Source organism: Westerdykella ornata (assembly GCF_010094085.1).
Source record: "Westerdykella ornata strain CBS 379.55 unplaced genomic scaffold EI97scaffold_41, whole genome shotgun sequence".
Classification (NCBI taxonomy): domain Eukaryota; kingdom Fungi; phylum Ascomycota; class Dothideomycetes; order Pleosporales; family Sporormiaceae; genus Westerdykella; species Westerdykella ornata.
In genome coordinates, this window is record NW_022986891.1 from 23,065 (window position 1) to 44,080 (window position 21,016).

General features: G+C 52.0%; 6 protein-coding genes across 6 annotated transcripts; 2 read left to right on the forward strand and 4 right to left on the reverse strand.

The window, feature by feature from the left end:
• Window positions 1–930: 930 nt before the first annotated feature.
• Window positions 931–1,910, forward strand: EI97DRAFT_232341 (uncharacterized protein). The gene has a single exon (XM_033793958.1). It carries the CDS (start codon window positions 1,080–1,082, stop codon window positions 1,875–1,877), a length of 798 nt encoding a protein of 265 aa, XP_033649757.1. The 5' UTR covers window positions 931–1,079; the 3' UTR covers window positions 1,878–1,910.
• Window positions 1,911–6,905: 4,995 nt separating this feature from the next.
• EI97DRAFT_232373 (uncharacterized protein) lies at window positions 6,906–7,579 on the reverse strand. The gene has a single exon (XM_033793959.1). It carries the CDS (start codon window positions 7,422–7,424, stop codon window positions 7,080–7,082), a length of 345 nt encoding a protein of 114 aa, XP_033649758.1. The 5' UTR covers window positions 7,425–7,579; the 3' UTR covers window positions 6,906–7,079.
• Window positions 7,580–7,735: 156 nt separating this feature from the next.
• Window positions 7,736–9,355, reverse strand: EI97DRAFT_386264 (PRP3-domain-containing protein; the record flags this gene model as incomplete). The annotated part of the gene is made up of 2 exons (XM_033796058.1): window positions 7,736–8,920; window positions 9,038–9,355. 2 exons carry the CDS (start codon window positions 9,353–9,355, stop codon window positions 7,736–7,738), a joined length of 1,503 nt encoding a protein of 500 aa, XP_033649759.1.
• A 200-nt stretch (window positions 9,356–9,555) lies between these two features.
• Window positions 9,556–15,309, forward strand: EI97DRAFT_470562 (DNA-directed RNA polymeras-like protein I subunit). Its single transcript, XM_033801775.1, has 3 exons — window positions 9,556–9,763; window positions 9,819–13,113; window positions 13,168–15,309. Exons 1-3 carry the CDS (start codon window positions 9,582–9,584, stop codon window positions 15,058–15,060), a joined length of 5,370 nt encoding a protein of 1,789 aa, XP_033649760.1. The 5' UTR covers window positions 9,556–9,581; the 3' UTR covers window positions 15,061–15,309.
• Window positions 15,310–16,568: 1,259 nt separating this feature from the next.
• On the reverse strand, window positions 16,569–17,890 carry EI97DRAFT_470563 (uncharacterized protein). The gene is made up of 2 exons (XM_033801776.1): window positions 16,996–17,890; window positions 16,569–16,928 (listed from the first exon to the last, which is right to left on the reverse strand). The coding sequence occupies exons 1-2, from the start codon at window positions 17,752–17,754 to the stop codon at window positions 16,581–16,583; spliced, it is 1,107 nt and encodes a 368-aa protein (XP_033649761.1). The 5' UTR covers window positions 17,755–17,890; the 3' UTR covers window positions 16,569–16,580.
• A 1,328-nt stretch (window positions 17,891–19,218) lies between these two features.
• Window positions 19,219–20,964, reverse strand: EI97DRAFT_437120 (PCI-domain-containing protein; the record flags this gene model as incomplete). The annotated part of the gene is made up of 3 exons (XM_033799277.1): window positions 20,788–20,964; window positions 20,370–20,669; window positions 19,219–20,308 (listed from the first exon to the last, which is right to left on the reverse strand). Coding segments are annotated over exons 2-3 (1,268 nt in total), but the record flags the coding sequence as incomplete, so codon positions are not given.
• Between the last annotated feature and the right edge of the window lie 52 nt (window positions 20,965–21,016).

The window sequence follows — 21,016 nt, forward strand, 5'->3', positions numbered from 1 at the left end:
TCCGGGTTGGCTTCCTCGTTCTTCCAGTTCTCATCCGTCCCGAGGTCTCCGCACACGCCTGGGCTGTCTTCAAAAATTGCCTGTCCAGAGAGTTGCGGTCCTCGCAACAGCACCTCTGAAGCTCAATAAATGCGACTGCACAGGCCAACCTTTCCGGTGACTGCATGTGCCATACCTCCTGGCTGGCGGGTTGCGCGACCGGAACGACGAGCCACGAGCGAAAGCTCCCTCTCCATCAAGCCTTGGAGGCAACAAACCTCAACCGGAGTCCTTCGTGCACGGACTGCCTCTTGCCCCTTGGCAAAAGACTGGTCTCTTGCCAAGCTGCCCTGAAGCTCGGGCCAGTGAGCATCACCAAACGAAAACACCCTCCTCCATGTCTGCTTCACCAGGCCCAGGCCCCTTGTTGAACCCACCACTCACCACTCACCATTCCGTCCGGGGAGCAGTGATTTCCAGCCCTTCTCATCCGCTTTCCGTCGCCTCAAGCGCCAAACCCACCACTGTTCGCATGGCCGTGATTCCGTCTTGATAGCCGCGCCCCCTCGACCTCCCATGTCTCCCTCGCACACTTTGCTGATCCTCCCTATCATCATCTATTCTCGGGCGCTACTCTTCACGAATCAAGAGCAGACTTGTTAGACGTGGCCATAACCGTATCCTTTGTGTTACCGCCGACGGGACGAAGCGCCGACGAGACGAGAGCAACCTCAGCCCCATCATCGATTGCTTCCATCAACACAAGCACGTAATCCCCTCCCCATCCGTCGCACACAAACATAGCTCTGGGGACCGGCAGTAGCACCGTGGCGCTCCAGGCGACCCGTGCAGTTTCACCATGTAAGGTCGCTCAGCGAGTGGTACTTTTGTCGCGTGGGTCAAATTGCAAAAGTGAATGCAGCGGTGCAAATAAACGTGCAGCGCAGCAAGCGTGCCGTAAGGGAAGCGCGTGTGCACGCCCGTGCCCGTTCCGTCTGTCCACCTGTGACTTGCTGACCACCATCGAGGAGCCAGATAGGGAATCTGATATGAGCTCCGATGAGGACCGATGTTCATATCGCGATACGAACTGAAAGTCGATGGCCTCTCAGCGAAGTACACCTTTCTCAGTACTCAGTATTTCTCAGATACATGGAATCGCAGCATGTCAGGACTGGGTTGTGGCGGCATCCGTACTGAGTAGGTCGGTAGGTACCAGCTCCCACTGGATCCGTGGAAATATTGATGTTGTGAGGATGTGTTCCTTCCATCAACGAAACAGGAAGGGCAGTCTGGGAATCGGAATCCGTCGGACGAGGGATGCCCTCCCCAACTGTGCTTCTCGGATTCGCCATATTCCGATGATACTGCAGTCTCCGCTGCGTACCTACTCTGGATGCCTGCTGAGGTCCTTCGTTGTTTGTTTCATCTGGAGATGGTGGTGCTCCATCAGGATTCAGCGCAGACCATGTCTCCAAGCTTCAAGGACCCGCGATGCGATCCAGCTGCAGACTGTCGGCAGGCGTTCCTTGCAGGAGAGCGACGAGCGAAGCCCATGCCGCCTCTGGCCCGCAATGTGGTGTGGAATGCTTGGCCGCTCCGGGAATGGCCATTGGTCCGCTCTCACAACTTCCAGCTGCAACCAGCCGTCAATCCCGTCGATGCATGAGTGGATATGTATGCGTGTGATTGGGGGCATCCCTGTTCCCACTCACCCCTTTGCCACGTCTCAGCCCCGCACTGAGCCCCTCGTCGCTCACCACCTGGCTACACAACGCAGGAAACACTGGAAAGGTCAGCGAGCATCTGCTCCGAACTCCTTACCATGTACAGCTCGTCTGGCTCTCAACCAGCTCTGCCGACTCCGGAGCACTTTCACACTATGTACTCGGTACTGATGACCAGCAGCAAGACATGGCGAGATGTGGCAGCTAGGGGTGGGTTTTCAACGTTGAAATTCGTTTTTAACAGTTTCTCAACCCTAACCGTTTATAACCTACAAAACCGTCCTTAACAGCTAGCCTGTTTAGGATGCACGCTAGGCTTATAGTAGTTGTACTAAGCCTCCTTCTGTCCTGCCCAGCGCCGTTACGGCAGTTTAGACTGGGTTTTAAACGTTGAATCCGTTATTAACACGTTTTTAACTTGTTAAGTTGACAACATACAAACGTTTATATAAACCCGACCCAGGCCTAGTGGCAGCCAGTTTCACGGATGCGCGCTGACCCCGCGCTGCGTGACATCCCAATCCATCTCCACTCGCCACTACGGCCGACTACGCCGCCTCCCTTGAGTCGCATCACATCATCCCTCGAGAACAACAATGATGCCAACTGCTCTGGATTATTGCCATCCTCCAGATAGGCGTCCAGCTACCAATCATGGCCAGCCACGTCAAAAGCATACTCCAAGAGCCGTTATCGGGGCGTGTCAGCAGTCAGCGAAAAACGTGGACTTCCCAAGTTCGTTTCCCCTCCCTCGCATGACTAATCCGTGCTTGGCGGTGCCACCTGCTCCGGTGGCTGGGGAGAAAGACTCCGTTCGTACCGTGGTAATCTACCCTCCTCACCGGCTGGTTCCTTCACGTCATGTCGTTCCTCAGCGTTTCCTCAGCCGTCGATCTGTGTTCCATCCGCCGTCTTGCTCGTTTTCTAGCGCATCCCACGAGACGCCTCTGCCACCACCGTTGCTCCCCTGGAGCTCTGAACCCCTCTCGACCCTCCACCCTTGGCTATTCCGCTTCCGCTTGTTGTCGTGAAGTCTGAAAACAGTTCTCAACAAGGTTCCGAAGAGCTGGTGCAGCTCACCGCTGTTCTATTCTTGCCACTTGAACGCCTTTGAAGGATAAACTGCTCTGCTGGGGGGTTGGGAGTTGTCCCGCAACAATATCGTCGTCCCGGCAGAAAGGGCCCTTTGATTATCACACGGCCGCTCTCCTCCGTGCCCCGCCGCAGCCCTGCAGTCCTCCATCTCGTCCTGGGGCACTGATCCACCGTTCCTCCCTTCCGTCGTCTATGACCGGGCTGTCTTTCAAAGCCCCAGACGGGGTATGCTGCGAAGGCGGTCCCTCTGCAGAATGCCTGTCGGCCTTCCGCTGCAATGCAGCATCGTTTGGGATGTTGCAGTAAAGGCATGGCGTCTTCAGCAGCAGAGCCGCGACCGTCACAGCACATTCGCTTCCGCAACCCGCTAAGCACGACATCGCAACCTGCATCGCATGGCAGCTGTCGCCCCTTAGATACCTCTGAAGTTTGCTTAGGCCGCTTGTTTAATCGCCGAAAGGACTTTGTGCGCAACATCACAGCCTTGTCAACTACGGAGTACACGGGCTCCTGTTTTACCTTCATTCCCTCGAACAGGCGTTCTAAGAGATGCTTACGGATTATGTGGCGCCCAGTCGGGATTGACCATGTCCGCATCCTGCCTGTTGCTCAATATCTGCCTCCGGAGCCTCGCCATCCAGGTGAATGGGTGTTGAAAGACCAGGTGCACGATTGTGGAAGGCGCTCGTATCCTCCATACCATGATCAATATTGCCCATTGCCGACTACTCACTGATGACGCTTTGTCCTATTGCTCTCCCCTGCTTGCCGGTCTACTAGCCTGAATTCCCAACGGATGCCGGTCCAGAATGAGCGCTATGTATTATGGGCTTCCAGTACTCCGTTCTTCCAAGCGCAATTGTCATCACTATGGGTCTACTTCTTCCTTGTTTCCTTCATTTATCTTATCTCGCTAACCCTGGTGGGTATTGGGTGCTCCCAACAGTTTCCTCTTTGGGGAGCTATTGCGAGCCGGTCAGGCGCCTGGGTAAGGTTGGTGGTTAAGTGAGAGACTTTTTGGTTCCTTTCTTTGAATTGATCTCATTTTTCCGTTCATCCATGCCGGAGACTGCGTCGTGTTGATCCAGTTTGGCCAGAATTGATATTGGCACCGTAACATTGTGTAGGCCTTGGCTAGATCTGGCTAGCTTTTTGCACTGTAAGCATTTTGCTCTTTCCGTCTACTTTCTGTCCGACGGTCTTCCGACCAATTCCCGTCTCGCTGATACCCTTGTTACAACTTACAGTGGACTGGCCAAAGCTGCTAAACTCTCGGGATAGGCACCGTGTTCTCCTTCTCGAAGCAGTTCGGCCGAAGCTCCTTTGGAAATCTTTTCTTGGAAGCTTACCCGTACAGAGTACAGTCCGCATATTGCGATCCGAAGCGCTACGCCTCGGAAACCATCCGCTGTTGTAGATCACCAACCGTTGCCAAGGTACGCGCTGCGATGCGTCCCGCTGGTAGATGCATCCTGTGCCGTGCGTCGACGGGCAGGATGCAGTGCGGCGGCTGCATTATTGCGGTGCCTGCATAGCATGGAGACTCGGCTTGAGCTTGGAAATCCACGATCGTCATATGGCCTCCATATAATGGCTATACTGGACCAAGCGGACTTGCTGAACACGAGGGAGAGGAGTCGGTCGTCTCTTGTTGTCTGAGACTGACGCGCATTGATGAGACTTGAACTCGCTGATTCTCATCCGCACGCTAACGGACAGTATCTCTCCCACCAGTGCTCAATCTAGTAGCTATCTCCTCCTGCTCGAGACAAAACCCATGTCGAACATATCGAGGAGTCGACACCAGCCGGTCAAAAAACGATTTTACCCTTCCTCCGTTAGCCTTTCTGCTACAGCAGAACACCTAGGGAAAGGAAAACCTAGTAGCTGCAGTAGACTTCATCTTCTATCTGCAACACCTTTTGGACGGCTAGATGCTCTCCCATGTCTATTTTGTATTTCAATAGAGACGGCTAAGAGAAGAATGCATGTAACAGGGTAACCTGTCACCTTTGCAATCTCACCACTTTCGGAAGGAAGGTGTACCCTCTAAACTTGCCCTTGGCTCCACGGCTTCAATTCCCCTGTCCGATCTGTCTCCTTTTCTTCCATACAGTACTAGCAGGACCAGGACGGATTTGACCTGAACGGAAAAAGAGAAGGGGCAGATCCAAATCCTTCCGGCCTCGCATGCTACTATTCCAGGAGTGAGTCCTTCGCTATGATATATATGCTGCTAGAAGGTCCGACTTGACGTGCATGGAGGAGGCTACTCCATATACTACGGCGAATTCTAATGCCTCTGGCACAGCAGGCCCCGGCACGAGTGAATGCGAAATCGGTCAACATGGGTGAATCCGATGTTTATACATTTTGAGTCACGACGTCGGCAACGGATTTAAGGGTACAGGTAAAGCTGTGCCACAATGCTTAGCGCATACGTACATCTATCAATCTATCTAGGACATACTATGAACGCTAGTACCGTTTATCTTCCGCTCGGAGGCGCTTTAGAGTACTATTATGTGTCTTGGGAATACATAGATACATACGTACATACATACATACATCCATCCATCCATCCATACACGAACTATATACCCACCGATTCATGTTCCACCTACATACAGTGTGTTATCATATAGTGTATTATACTTCCTACTCGGTCTCTGTAGCAGATATACCATGTACTCCATGATCTACCTCCTACCTCCTAGAGAGACCTCCACTCTTCACAGTCATTCCTATTGAAAGGCTAAGACCGACAATCAAAAACGTGGAAGAGACTAGGCGTCGCTGAAACCCAGGTGGCTACTAAATGGCCTCATCACGAAGACAAACTGCAGTTTGATCCGAACGCTTAGACCATAACCAACTGTTTAAAAATCCAGCACAAAGACTCGTTTACAATGACCGTAGTAAGCAGACTTTGTCCTCATAGCTCATCACTTCCCGTTCGTTGTCGATGCAACAAGTCCCAAAAATCAAACTCAATCATCCCACCACCACCACCGCCTACAAACCTGCCCGCCCAAACTCACACCAAAAAGAAAAGGCAACGCAGCAGCATCCCAGACTCGAACCCAAGCCCCCCTCAAAAAAGATCATCCCCCACTCCTCCGGAGCGACAGGGCGATTGGGTCGATATAGTAAGCGCATCTGTACAATGCAGACGCAGTAACCTTGACCGTTTGACCATTGCTCCTTGGAGTGGGTGATGGGGTGATATAAGTATCTGCCATTTTTAGGATTATATGCAGAATAGCGATGAGGAGGTGGAGGGTTACCGGCGGAGTGAGTGGTGAGCGGTGAGCTCGCACGCGGTGAACGGCGGGCGTGCGGTGAATGGGAGGGTTTGAACCACATGTGAACGAAACTAAAATGTTTAGGACAGGCACACTTGGGCCCGTCTCCTTTTCGATGGGTAATTCTAATTATTTATGAGAAGAGAGCGCCCCTAAACACTATCGAAACACGGCCTCCTACTATCGATTCCCGCTTCCGCACTGTAGGGCCCTGCAAGAACTGAACAAATACTGGACAGAGCGGCATTGTGGTTCGCATTTTCCGATCTTTCTAAGAGGTGACAGTATTGACGTATGCAAGTCATCATAAGTTCAGCTAGGTCGTAAAGATCTATGCCCACTTCTCACCGCAGCTTTATAAGTGGTGTTGGTGGTCATCATCATTGTGTTTGGTATTATATCTCATGTGGTCTGTCGACAGTAAAGTTCCCTCATCTACGTACCACTTACGGCTTCACTCTACGGAGCCGCCTAAGAGCATTTCGCTCTACAAAACGCCAGAATCGCTGGCCATTCCCTTTGTCACCCTTTCCTCCGTAGAGAAAACATGGGGTTGTCGCATGGCAGTTTTAGACCATCTGCTTTCGAACGGTTTCCAACACCATCGCCCAGCGAGTTCTGTTCGCAGGGGTGCAACCCAGCACTCCGTTCTAGTTAAAGCAGTGGATTGAGGGCATTGCACGATATAGTCTCCGCTATTGACGCAAACGCTGCAAAGGCAAGCAAAAATGTGAGTAGAACGATAATACTTTGCTACCAAAGTGTTGCTATAACGTAATCTGAAATGTTTCGATGAACCGTGGACATCACATTGTGGTCGATGACCTTTTGAAGTTGGCAGAGCGCTATGATATATATTCGCTTACACTAAGAACACACTGAGCACCGTAGGAGAAGCACAGCGTGAGTGTGGCACCCAAAAAGGCCATATATTAGAACAAGTGAAAGAAGTGACAGACGAACAGTGAAAACATTAACAGGGGATGAGATTGAGGAAGAAGCTGGCATAAAACAGAACGACATGGTACAATAGACGAAGACGAACGGTGAAACATTGACAGGACTGAGGTTGAAGACGAAGCTGGCATAAAACAGAATGACATGGTACAATAGATGAAGCATGCATGGATGGGCTTGAAAGCTGACAGTGAGGGAAGGCAAATTGACAGAAAAGGTCGACAGAGAGAGCGGGCCTGTCGACAACAGTTTGCAAAGAGTTGTGACCGAATGACGGAGAGGTCCATGGAGAGTAGAGCCAGGTTGACAGAGCAGTTGACAAGCAGTAGAGGCACCTACTTACGCTTCCGTCTTTGTGCATCAATTAGCGGAATTATGAGGCTGCTGCAAGGGTGACAGAAACAGTTAGTACACAGTCGGATGCTGGAGGTCGAATGGCGCGGATATCCTTTGATCCCACAGAGGCATGCAAGGCACAAAAGGTCTGACATCGTAGTTCCCATCTACGCTGGATGGAGGAGTCTTATATTAATAAAAGCTTCTTAACTAGATCATTGAGCGAACTTACGAAAAGACCCGCTCCAACGCCCGATGCAAACCCTAAGTGCAGTATCTGACCAGGAAATAGTGGCTGCTGAAAGCCGGCGATGCCAGTTGCGACTCCCCCTCATTCTACTCAGTGGTCTTCGCAAGCGCCCAAAGGCTGTCAAGCTTTGCCTTCGCCAACAACTCCTTAGCTTCGCCGTCCGAATCGCAAATCTTGGAACCCCACTTTCTGAATGCTCTCTGTTTAACCTCGCCTTCGAAGACAAGCACACATTTGTTGTGGGAGAGGTCTTTCAGATGCCCCGTCTCGTCCATTGGTTTGAGCCACTGGGGGTCGTCCGCCGTCTTCTCCATCTGGGCCTCAGTCGGCATCAAATTCTCGGTCCATTTGACACGGTGCAGCAGGACTCTCTTGTATTTTTGGATGGAGTGATGACCTCCTTCTACGACGACCAGGTTCATTGTGGGATGAAATATGGTGAGACCGGTAAGGGAGTGCTCTTTGGCGTTGAGGTCGACCTGGTACCGGTGCTTGCCGAACGCGAGCGAGTCTATCTTGAACACGCACATATAGAGGCCTTTTTGGGCATCCTTTTTCTGGTTTTCTTCGAGCTTAGCACGACGTTGTTCCTTGGTAAGTTTCCGCTCTTCATTGGCTTTGACATGGTTGTCGTGGCGCTCTTGAATTTGCGCTTCAACCAACATCTCGACTGCAGTAGGATCTGCTATTGCCTGTTCGCCCATGACCCGCATCATGTTTCCTCGCTTGACCTTTGGTGGAGGAGGAGGTTCGAGACCGAGACGGATTTTGGCCTGTTGCTCCTTGTGCTCCTCAGCACGGCGCATTCTTCGAATTTTCGCCTGCTCTTTAGTGGTCAAGTACATCGGCTTTACGGGAATCAACAGTTGGTCCTGTGGCGCCTTCAAAAGGACAGGATGCTGCACATAGGATGTTATGATCGAATCATCGCCATCGATCTTGACTTTCGACGGATCGTCGATGCAATCGTACGTCTTCTCCTCCAGAATTCCCTCGTCCCACCATTCAACAGAAGGGGGTTCCGGGACTAGAAATCCGCGCTCACTGTTCTCATCCAATTTTGCCTTACGGTTCTTCTCCGCGAGCAATGCTTTAATCTGCTCCAACTTCGTTTGTTGTCGCAGCTTCGAAGCCTGAGCAAGGTACTTCCCGCGCTGGTTGAAGAGTAGACTGCGAGTCATCCTATCGCGCGAGGTTCCCATCGACTTGGGGTCCAGATATGGATTCTTGTTCGCATTGTCCTCATCCTCTGGCTCCTGCTTTGCGCCCGTCTTGTTCGCGGGGCTGTGCGGTAGAGGTGATTCCGTACGTCTATTTCCCAGGGTGGTAGCAAGCCGTGTAGACGGAGAGTCATTGTAGCTTGGGCGGTGTTCATCGTTTCTCGTGACGGATGAGGCTGGTCGCGAAGGAATGCCGTTCGTCGGAGGTGCGGCAGGAGCGGCGCCTTTCAGAGCCGCCATACGGGCTTTCATAGCAGCGAGACGATCTGATGCACTAGCAGAGGGAGCTGCTGGGGGCGGAGTAGGAGACGCTTGTGGCCCATTCGCCCCACTTGCACATTGGGCGGCCGCTGCGCGTGCCTTGATGGCTGCGGCTTTTGCTTTGGCTTCCGCAAGTACATCCTGAATGTTGGTGGCAGATGGTTTCGGGCGTTTGGCGTCGCTAGCTGCGCCATCCTCGCCAGGATGGGGGCGTTTTCCGAGCATGGTGGACGACGTATCACCCGAGGAAATGGTCGATGACGGTAACCAGAGGCTATCTTGATGTGTTGTGAAGGTGAAGGTGACGATAGATAGTTTCGAGCACGCCGCGGGATAGAGACCGTATGGTGGCCCGAGCGGCGGAAATCTTGGCGCTCTCCAAAAAATCGGCGCTCAATGCTGAACAACACCTTCTGTTCACGCCCGCCAGGTCGCCGTCGGTGCAGCCGCCATGAATACCTCCCAGCCGGTTTCCGCGGCCATAACTGGCGTCGAATTCGGGTTTCTCTCTACCGAAGACGTACGGAAGCTGTCCGTCAAGCGCATAACGAATCCGACAACCTTCGATTCCTTACTACACCCGGTGCCTGGCGGTTTACACGATGCTGCCCTGGGAGCTTTTCTCGACAATTCGTAAGTTACGCGCTTGATTCGCGCATGAGAAACGACACTGATTCATCCGTTTCAGCTGCGCAACATGCGGGTTGACAACCCACCTCGGCTGTCCGGGTCACTGCGGTCACATCGAACTGCCCGTGCCTGTCTACCACCTCACCTTTTTGGACCAGCTGCTGCGCCTTCTACGTGGGAAATGCAGCTATTGCCATCATCTCAAGCTCTCCAGGGTTCAGGTTAACGAATATGTGTCGAAGCTTCGGCTAATCAGGTGCGGGCTAGTGCAAGAAGCCGCAGAAATGCACGAGCACGTCAACATCATGGCTGGGAAGGACAAGAAGAAAGTGGACCAGGAGGACTCGGAATCGGACGACGATGCTGACGGCATTATCGGCCAGCGCAACGACTACGTTAAGAGAGCCATGAAGCGGGCCGGCATATCAAAAAGTGGTGCTCACCTGATCAGGGCGAAGAACGAGACTGTCGGCGACGCCCGACGCGCCGTGATCAAGGAACTCTTCGCTGAGATGACCAAAGGCAAAAAGTGTCGGAACTGCGGAGGCATAAACCCGACGTTCAGGAAGGACCGCGCGGTCAAAATCTTCCGCAAAAACTTGTCTGGCAAGGAGAAGGCTTTGATGGCTCAAGCCGAGAAGCGGTATCAGAATCCTCTTGATATTCTGGCAAAGAGGGAGCAAAAGGCGCAGAAGAAGCATCTCCATCCTGATGAGGGTATTGCAGATACGGAGCCGGCGTCCTCTGAGGACGAGGATGCGGAAATGCTGGATGCGCAGGTCGCGGATGGGACATTGGTCGCTTCCGAAACCATGACCGGGTCAGCCAAAAAATCGAAGACCTCGAATGAGCTCCCTGACAACATGCAAGAGTACATCACACCATTGGAGGCGAGAGCAGCCATGATCCTCCTATTTGAGGCGGAGGCCGACCTTCTACGCCTGGTCTACAATCCATACGTGAAATCCAAATCTCGGTCAGAGGTGGGACCGGATATGTTCTTCATGCACGTCGTCATCGTTCCGCCGAACCGATACAGGATGGAGGATCGGACTGGTGATTCTATTGCGGAATCTCCGAAGAACTCGCTCTATAAGAACATCATGAACGCATGTGATCAGATGCGACAGATCAGCAACGAAATGAAAGGTCACGACAACGAAGCAGGCTACCGCCGTCGAGACTTCTCAGATCTTCAAAACGCATGGGTCAACCTTCAGGGCGTGGTGAACGCCCTGATAGATAGGGATGCGAATCCTGTACAAGGCCTAGCTGGAAGGTCAAACGCGGACGGCATCAAGCAGAGTCTTGAAAAGAAGGAGGGTTTGTTTCGTAAGAATATGATGGGCAAGCGGGTCAACTTCGCCGCCCGCAGTGTCATCTCACCTGACCCCAACATTGAGACCAACGAGATTGGAGTACCTCCAGTTTTTGCCAAAAAGCTGACGTACCCGGAACCCGTCACGAACCACAACTTTTATGATCTGAAGGAGGCTGTGCTCAATGGTCCCGACAAGTGGCCTGGAGCCGTAGCGATTGAGAACGAACATGGCCAGGTCATCGCGCTGCGTAAGAAGAACTACGAGGAGCGCCAGGCGCTCGCCAACCAACTTCTTGCGCCTTCTAGCATCAACGTGAACGGGTCCAGGAACAAGAAGGTCCATCGTCATCTGAATAACGGTGACATTGTGATAATGAATCGGCAGCCGACGCTCCATAAACCCTCCATGATGGCTCACCGCGCACGGGTGCTACCAGGCGAAAGAACCATTCGCATGCACTATGCAAACTGCAATACCTACAACGCAGATTTTGACGGAGACGAGATGAATATGCATTTCCCTCAAAACGAGATCGCCAGGGCGGAAGCCGCCACAGTCGCGGACACAGATCATCAGTATCTTTCGGCGACAGCTGGGAAACCCCTACGAGGTCTTATTCAGGATCATATCTCCATGGGCGTTTGGCTGACGAATCGTGACACCTTCTTCACCAAGGAGGAGTATCATCAGCTTCTATATTCCTCCCTACGACCCGAAGATGGGCACACCACTTCTGGAACGCTCCTCACTGTACTTCCTGCCATTATCAAACCCCGGCCGCTTTGGACTGGAAAGCAGATTGTTTCAACTGTTCTAAAGAATGTCCGGCCCGCAGAATATCCCGGCCTCACGATGACCTCCAGGTGTCAAACGAGCTCCAAGCTGTGGGGCCCTAACTCGGAGGAGGGGGATGTTATAATCAAGGATGGCGAATTCCTTTGTGGTATCTTAGACAAGAGTCAGATTGGTCCCGCTGGTGGCGGCCTTGTCAACGGTGTGTATGAGACTTTTGGACACACCGTGGCTGGGCGCGTACTCAGTATCATGGGTCGCCTTCTCACCAAGCTGTTACATATGCGCGCATTCTCCTGTGGGGTTGAAGACCTCATCCTCACCGAAGAGGGAGAGCAGGCTCGTTTGCGGGAGCTCAAGGAAGCTGAGAAGGTCGGCTTCGAGGTGGCTTCAAAGTACGTCACATTGGATTCTCAAAAAATAAACGGCAATAGCCCCGAGCTCAAGAGGCGCTTGGAGTCTGTCCTGCGCGATGATCAGAAACAACATGGACTTGATCTGGTCACAAATGCTGCGGTCGCTAAAATTTCAACTGCGGTCACGCAGGCGTGCCTTCCCCACAAGCTCATCAAGCTGTTTCCGAAAAACCAAATGCAGACCATGACTGGGTCCGGTGCCAAAGGAAGTATGGTCAACGCCAATCAGATTTCATGCAATCTTGGACAACAGGTTCTGGAAGGTCGGCGTGTTCCCGTCATGGTCAGCGGAAAGACATTGCCCTGTTTCAAAGCGTTCGAGACCAGTGTTCGCGCTGGTGGCTACGTTGTGAACCGTTTCTTGACTGGCATTCGCCCGCAGGAGTACTACTTCCATACCATGGCTGGTCGCGAGGGTCTTATCGATACTGCGGTCAAAACTTCCCGTTCCGGTTATCTCCAGCGGTGTATCATCAAGGGCATGGAAGGTCTCCGGGTTGAGTATGACACCTCAGTTCGTGACTCAGATGGCAGCATGGTACAGTTCCTCTACGGCGAGGATGGGCTGGATCCAACGAAGCAGAAGTATCTCAATGACTTCAAATTCCAGGCCGAGAACTTTATGTCCATGTTCCAATCCCTTAACATCGCTGAGGCGTATGCCGAAGTCCATAGTCCGGAAGCAGCGGAACACACCAAGGCTGCATATAAAAAGGTTCGCAAGACTAGAGATATCGCCGCCATGGACCCGTCCCTTGCGCACTATACTCCTGGACGCCACAGTGGAGCCACCTCGGAGAAGTTCTATGCAGCGAAGAAAGAGGTACGCATGAGCCGAGAACCCTCACAAAGATCGTTTGGCTAACATTCGTTCTAGTACATCGATAACAACCCAGACAAACTTCTAAAAAAGAAGAAGAGTGATCCCGTCGGTCAGATACTGCGCAAGACGTTCGAGTCCATGCTTGACGTGAAATATCTCCGGTCCATTGTTGAGCCTGGTGAAGCTGTCGGTGTTGTCGCTGGTCAGTCTATCGGAGAACCCTCCACGCAGATGACGCTCAACACCTTCCACTTGGCTGGTCACTCCGCGAAGAACGTCACGTTAGGTATTCCCCGTCTTCGTGAAATTGTCATGACCGCAAGTGCGAAGATATCCACACCTGGTATGACGATGTATCCGCATGCAGAGTTGTCCAAGGCGGATTGCGAAAGGTTTGCGAAGAGTATTAGCCGGCTTCCACTATCCGCGGTCCTCGATAAAGTCACCATCACAGAGAGATTGGGTCCTGGTACTCTGTTCACGCAAGCCAGGACTTTTAAGGTTCGCTTAGACTTCTACCCCGCCAAGGAGTATTGTGAGGAATATGCTATCAAGGTTCGGGATGTGGCCGAGGCGGTGGAGAAGAAATTCTGTTTCCGTCTTCACAAGCTCATCAAAACCGATTTGAAGAAGAAAGCTGCCAATCGATCATTGTCGAGTGCTTCTGCTACCAAATCTGCAGCCGTGCCAACGATTGGAGAGTCAGCTGGTACTATCCAGCAGGTCAACAACAGCGCCGACACAGAGGGTAATGAAGGCGGGTTGGAAGATGATGACAGTGATGAAGGTGAGGGCGACGGCGACGCGACCTATGCTAAGCAACGAGGCCGGCGCGAAGACAGTGTCGAATTCGACGGACCAGACGAGGAAGAGAGGGAATTGGCCGATAGGCTTCGTCGCGAGGAATCTCCGGAATCTGAAGACGAGACTTATGGCGGCAGCCCCAAGCCGTCTCGCGCCTCTACCCCTGACTCCGACATGGAGGATGAGGATGCAGAACCGCTGATTCCCAAAGAAGAGGGCTCCGATGTGCGGCGTGATCGCATTCTCAAGATGTGCACCGACATCTCCGACTTCAGATTCGACGACAAAGCCGGTAATTACTGCGAGATCACTTTTGAATATAGCGTCACGACTGCAAAATTCCTCATGCTACACCACGTCGAGGCAGCCGCCGAATTCGCGACCATTCACGTGATTCCCGGCATCAACTCTGCGCTCGTCTCCCAAGAAGACGGGAAGGATGCTGATGGCAACAAGACCAAGGTTCCCGTCATCATGACTGAGGGCGTCAACCTCATCGCAATGCGTGAATTCGGTCACATCATCGATACCAGCCGCCTTTTCACCAACGACATTGTCGCCATGCTTAACCTGTATGGTGTTGAAGCTGCTCGGGCGACAATCGTTCGCGAAATGCATGCCGTTTTCTCGGGTCACGGTATTAGCGTAGATAATCGCCACCTGAATCTCATTGCGGATACAATGACCAAGGGTGGTGGCTTCACACCGTTCAATCGTAACGGCATGAAGGGCAGTGTGAGTCCCTTCATGAAGATGAGCTTCGAGACTACTGTGGGTTTCTTGAGAGACGCGGTTCTCGAGCGCGATTGGGACGAGCTTAGGAATCCTTCTGCCAGGATTGTGGTGGGTAGGTTAAGCAACGTGGGCACGGGCTCGTTCGATGTGCTCGCCCCGGTGAGGGTTGTGGATCCGTTGAAGGGAGGGAAGGAAGCGAGCGGTGATGTGGAGGACTCGGTTGAGATGATGGATGTTGATGCTGTGGAGGATGATGGGCTCGATGGTCAGCCTGCTCCTGCATCGCAGACAGCCGTTGAAGAGCCTGATGTGAAGCTCGTTGTGGATGTGGAGGAAAGCAGTCCGAAGAAGGGAAAGAAAGACAAGAAGGAGAAGAAGGAAAAAAAGCATAGGCGGGGTTCCGATTAGGATTCTTTTCAAGGGTCAATGCCTATTGAGGGCGCACATGAGACGGTTCCTGGTTTCCGGCATTATACCATCGTGCAGCCTGCATGTAAAACTTCTAGACGAGGAAACTTCAATGACAGCTTTTTCCTTCCCTGCGCGCTCAATGATGGCCGACATAGACTTCGGCTCCTCATGGAGGCTGCCTTGGGACATCATGAATAAGAGACACGACCTCTGTGATTTCCAGTAAGTGACAACAATTTACCATGGAGCTTTATTCGAGCATGACTATTCAATAAATCGATCGATTAGCTTATACTGTGTGCGGTGTGCGTAATACAGTGCAAAATGGACAGTGGCTAAGGTTCGGATCGTATTCCCCACACGACAACTCTTCAGTCCTCAAGCCTACCTTTTCCTCAAGTTGCTGGGTAGATCATCTTCCACAAAGCAACCGCCCCACCGCTATCTATCCATTCTCCGCATCTGTGTTCAAACTGACTAATAAAGCCCGCGTTCAAACAATCCAATCGGCCTCTTGCACCCGATCTCCGCTCTGTCCGAGAAATCACTCCTGCACTCCCATATGCATGTCTGAAACGACGTTCCAAGCCAACCAATCACAAAAGCCCCGAACATTCTACACCAAGTCTTACAATTTCCGTTTCTGGTTAGCGCAGAGCACTAACAAGTCCGTAGCGGCTCGTATATTCCGACATCCACTGTACTTTTTGCTCCGTCGTTCACCGCTCAGGATGCATTTCCCGGGATTTGATGGATCGAGATACTGCCGTCAGGTGATGTGTCCAACGAGATTGTGCCGGCTCGAAACTGAGGTTCTGCATCGTGTTGGAGTGTTGCGATACACTTCGGTGGAGTGGTTTGTGTTAAATCGTTCCTGTGGATCCCCTGCCAGAATATCGCGAAGTCCGCAGGACGCCTGAAGCTAACTCATGGGAGAACTGAGCAGATTGAGTTTACCGCCAATGACGTGCTTGTATGCGTGCATGAATCGTGTTGCGAGAAACCCAGTGCAAGAGTTTGCGGACTCCGTTATTGCAATGTCATCTTAGAGACCGGACGTTGCGCGGACTTCGGGTTAAGAGACGTGATCGACGCACACATGTGGGGATACGGAGTTTAAACAGATCCAGGTGCACTTCAGGGCTATTATTAGCTTTTTGAAAGGTGGGGAAGTGAGAAGCCACGTTGGACGAACACGGTGCATGTGGGGGTAAATGATCGCATGCTCGAATGCTGCCGTGGGTCACAATGCTGACAGCTAAGTGAATATCGTGCAAGTGCAGAGTTACGGGAAGAATAGAGATTCGTGCGTGTTTGGTCCGGAGATTCCCAAGGTTTGGCGTTGTATCGCTATTTCGCTGGGGATCGCCGGTCATTGAGGTGAAATTACTGTGTATGGCTTGCTGCGGTCCGATAAATTGATTCCTGTGACCAGGCAGTGACTAAACATGCATCATAAGTATCTGTAAAACATAAGAGATTGGGCATCTCTAGTGGTACTTTTTAGATCATAGAATTCAACCTCCCATTCCCATCTTCCGCGTCCTTTCCCGCCGTCTGCGGAAGTCCAAGAGTTGGGCCGCGACATCCCCCACCGCTTCCTCCCACGACCGATAGCGCCCGAGACCTAATATTGAGCCAGAATTGTTTGAATCTTCACTTTCAGGGCTTTGGGCTGTTTCCAAGCATGCTGAAAGCTGTGGGGCCAACTGGTCCGACTGCACAAGTTCTTCACACTCGGGGAAGCGTGCGGTGAGGTATTGTGCTATGATCAATGTTGACGGCATGGATCCGGCGGATAGATACACCCGGTTGACTCTGGTCATGGGGACGTGAAGGGCTTGAATGGTTGCCAAGGCAACGTCCTACCGCAGAAGTGGTCAGTCTCACTGATTTCGAGAAGAGTGGGTAATATAAAACGGATTTACCTACCCTGACGTCTGCATAGGAGTAAATTCCATAAGGAGGTGAAGGAACGGTCTCACTTGTCTGTTTGTTCAGTATATTCCAAATCTCGAGATTCGCTTCTTGGATGTCCACCCAATGATCCACGCCCCATATTGAAGGTCCGTAGATGGCGGGTGCAGAGAGAGCCACGAACTCGAAGGAAGTGTTCGAATCTTTTATCCAGTTGCAAATTGCGTCATATATGACATTATCGCTCGCCCGGCTCGCTTCAAGAATGTAATCGCTGTCGACACCTCCTATTTCTGGCTCTGGCACTGGCATGTTGATTGTATATCTTCGGGGGTGTCCTGAGGTAGATGGATTCGCTAACCACCCAGCAAAACGGGTCAGTGAGGAGACGAGTATAACTCTTCCAACCGCCGTAGATGCGTCCTTTATACTTCCCAGAATCCTACACACTCTTTCACTCTCCGCGGCAACGTAACGGGAGAGGCAGTCGACCTCCTCGTAAGCGTCTGCAGCGAGACACAAGATAACCGCTTCGAATGGATCCGCCGAGTCACTCAGAGCGTCTGAGAAGACTCTGGGTCTTGTTATCTCTCCCGACGGTACTACCAAGAAGTCCAGCACCGAAGAGTCGACACTAGGGTAGAGTTGCTGGATCCTGTGTGCCTCTTCTCGAGACTCGAGAATGGCTCGAACTCTCAAATTCGCAGACAGGGCTTGGTCGAGGATGTGAGAACCAACTAAGTGCGTAGCACCCACTAGAAGGATTCTTTTCATTTTGGCGGAATAGCGCAATAGCGGCAGGGCTCTCAAAACCTTGATCCGAGAAAGTGGTCTTCAAGGAAGAATTTCGAAAAGTACTCGTGTTCAGGAGATCTGTAATACCGAGGTTTACCGAGAAGCTGACTGGTAGGTAAGTGTGTGCAAATCCAGAAGCCATCTTGACATCTATCTATGGTTAGTTATGGCTAGTGACCGCGCTCTTGCCTTCGAAGTGATCGACTGTCAGCAGGCTTCATCTGGCTGACACCTGGCGACCCAAACTCAAGCCCGAGTGTGGGGCATGTTTGAAGCTCATCTACGCAAGCGGAACTCATGGCGATTGGCAGCTGACGTGTGCAATGGCAGTGCCATGTGGCTGTCGAACTGCACTCATCCCATCGGTGCAAACGTAAAAACCCTCAGTGTACAGTACTCACGGTGTTGCTTGACGGAGAACCTACTTTGTCTCAATCAGATACAACTTTGAATCAGGACTGACTGCCCTTCCCGTTTGGGTGGACGACTATCCTTCTAGCTTCACCGAGATGGCAGGCACCTCTGATGGACGGTTAGACTGCAGTAGAACGTTTGTCGCAAAATGATGTCCCAGTGTCGTCGTGGGAGTGAGGTTTGGGGTCTTCAAAATCTTTTACCTGGAAAGGTAAATCTTCAATGCACATAGACGCACCACCAATGTCCAACTCTTTCACCGTGCGTGCGCCATAACCCTCACCTCTCTCACTTCTCACTTATACACAACAACAACCCCGATTGTTTCCTATATAACCTATAATTATTCCCATAATTATCGCCCTGAATACAGGATAGCGAAAAAGGTCTAGTGGTCTCCAAGGCTGGAGTCAGGCAGTACTGCACTGATTCGGCTGCTCGACCTTTTTGCCCTCGAAAGGGCCCTGGTTCAAGTCCTACTGTGTCCATTCCCTTTTCTTTTTATTTTCCGTTTTTTTTTTTTTTTTTTTTTTTTACATTTGGGTGCCCAGGTGCTCTTGGGAGCTCTAGCATATCGATATGCGCGGCATGGGCGACACTGTTTTTTTCCAGGATCCATCCTGAGTCTACTATAAATCCAAATTTCTCGAAGGGCAGCGAGCGCAATAGCTTGCAGGATCTCGATTCAGCAATAAGGCGGCCTACGTAATTCGCAATGAGTATCAACTTTGGTCACCTCGATTACATTGCCCGGCTCCAGAATACGAGAGATCGACATGCCTGTATCCGATATCACAGCATATAACTTTGTGATCACCGAGCCAATGTGGGTAAGCTGCATGACCGTGTGCAGGTGTGTCGAGTGGACAATGCGTGGATACGAACACCAGTTGTGCCTGGCACTCTGTGCGCCGGCACTTTTTATCAGTAGGCCTGACTACTAACCCTCTGTCGCATTGAAACGAAAGAGCTCGGTGCACGGTGGGGATCTGGGATCTTCCGCTGGAAGTGTACAACACGGGGTGTGCACGAGAACTCAATGCATATGTAGTCCGTTCGAGCTCTATAGCATTATTGTACACAGCTGCTTTTGCTCATGTTTCGGTAGTCCTCTACTCAAGCATTGATGCTTGATTCGTGTACAAGACATCCACCACATTGCTAAGCTTCTCTATCGTCTCCAGGGCGGCATCGTAAGCCTGATCACGCTCAGACTCATCATAAACGATCAAGCAACCTGAACCCTGGTCCAACACTCCAATAATCACCTTATCAAGAATCATCTGCGAAAGCTTGCGCTCCACCTGCACGGTATCCAGCCCAACCATCTTCGCGACGTGGTCAATCTCCACTCTGCTAAAAGGCTCAATGACCTTGATGAGATTCTGCTCGAGCATGTTGTCATACAAGCGCCTGAGGTGACGAGCAACGAAGCGGTCGCTTCCGAGCTCCTGTTGGAAGTTGCTGAGGGCGGTTTCGTACTCTTCCAGACTCCGGTTCGTATGTGCTCGTGCTACGGCCTTCATGGCGTCCAGACTCTTTCCTGCGTATTTGATCGCGTGCTTCGAGGTCATGAGCGACGTCACGTCATCGCCAAGATTGAGCATGATCTTGCAGAGGAGCATGTACTGAAGTGCTGATGTTGCCTTCTGTGTTTCCTCCTGCGAGTGATACCCCTCCATTGCCTCAATGAAGTACGAGAATGCCGTGTTGAAATCGTTATCCTCGGCGTGCAACATCCCACTTTGCATGTCTAATCCGGCTTGGAGTAAAGGTGGTGTATAGACGGAGGCGGCAGATGTGCGTGCCGAAGTGAGGGCGGCTCGTCCCTTAGGAATGTTGCCGAGCGCATGGTAGACTCTTGACTCCAGCAGTTGTACCTCGACCAAAACCAGCTTGTCGTCTAGGCGCTTCAACTCCTTGAGCAGGCTATTGATGAGGTTGAGAGCATCGTAGTAGGACTGCTTCTGCATGTAGAGAGACACCAGGCGGGTCTCCAGATTCTGGCGCAAGAATCCCCTCCGCTCCGAGACGGCCCATTCTATACACGACTTGGTCACGGCGATCTGGATATCGGTGGTGTTTGGGATGGTGGTGAAGAGCTCGAGGAGTTGCCGGACTGGAAGTCGATTGTGTCAGTGGCAATATCGAGCACGCGCGGTCGTTCAGCTTCTACTTACCCAGTTTGGCGGTCTTTGCTTTGGCAAAAGACGACAGCACTGACCGTGTTTGCCTAACCAGCTCGGCGAGCGCGTCCACCCTCCTCTGGTCGCGGAACAACTCTCCGAGTCCCACCAGAGCCGTCTCGTAATTCTTGATTGCTGCATCATTCGAGCCCGGGGTTGTCGACAGCACTTCCTTGTATATCTGCTCTGCTTTGGCCGGCTCCGTCTTCGCCAGCTTCTGCGCCTCAGCTATCCTCTTGCTGGTATCCGCAACGGCCATGGCGGGAGGCAAGGAGCCTGATTCGCTGCGAGTATCTTCGGAGGAGAGAGGAGTCAGATTGGGGAAAAAAAAACTGAATGAACTGTAGCGAAAGGCGAGTGGGGGTTGGAGGTCGGATGTTGATGTAGTGGATGTCAATGGAGCTAAGCTTACAATCGACGGCGGGCGATCCGGAGGCCGGTCTGACCCTACTCCGGTGGTGCTTGGCGTTTTCCTCCACCCTTGCCCCAGCAACCCGATGTTTGGCCGTGGTCGAGCTTCAATGGCGGGAGCAAGCCCCACAGCTCACCCGAATAGCTTCAGTACGAATTGATATATTGGAGTTCAAATCTTCGCAGCCAGCGCAGCATTCATCCACCTCTTCCCTCTGTGATTTGACATT

Coding starts and splice junctions, on each gene's coding strand:
- EI97DRAFT_232373 (XM_033793959.1), bottom strand. CDS start 7,424: ATGCACAAAGACGGAAGCGTAAGTAGGTGCCTCTACTGCTTGTCAACT.
- EI97DRAFT_470563 (XM_033801776.1), bottom strand. CDS start 17,754: ATGAAAAGAATCCTTCTAGTGGGTGCTACGCACTTAGTTGGTTCTCAC. Junction 16,929..16,995: donor ACTCCTATGCAGACGTCAGG/GTAGGTAAATCC, acceptor CTTCTGCGGTAG/GACGTTGCCTTGGCAACCAT.
- EI97DRAFT_232341 (XM_033793958.1), top strand. CDS start 1,080: ATGGCCTCTCAGCGAAGTACACCTTTCTCAGTACTCAGTATTTCTCAG.
- EI97DRAFT_470562 (XM_033801775.1), top strand. CDS start 9,582: ATGAATACCTCCCAGCCGGTTTCCGCGGCCATAACTGGCGTCGAATTC. Junction 9,764..9,818: donor GGAGCTTTTCTCGACAATTC/GTAAGTTACGCG, acceptor CATCCGTTTCAG/CTGCGCAACATGCGGGTTGA. Junction 13,114..13,167: donor TCTATGCAGCGAAGAAAGAG/GTACGCATGAGC, acceptor CATTCGTTCTAG/TACATCGATAACAACCCAGA.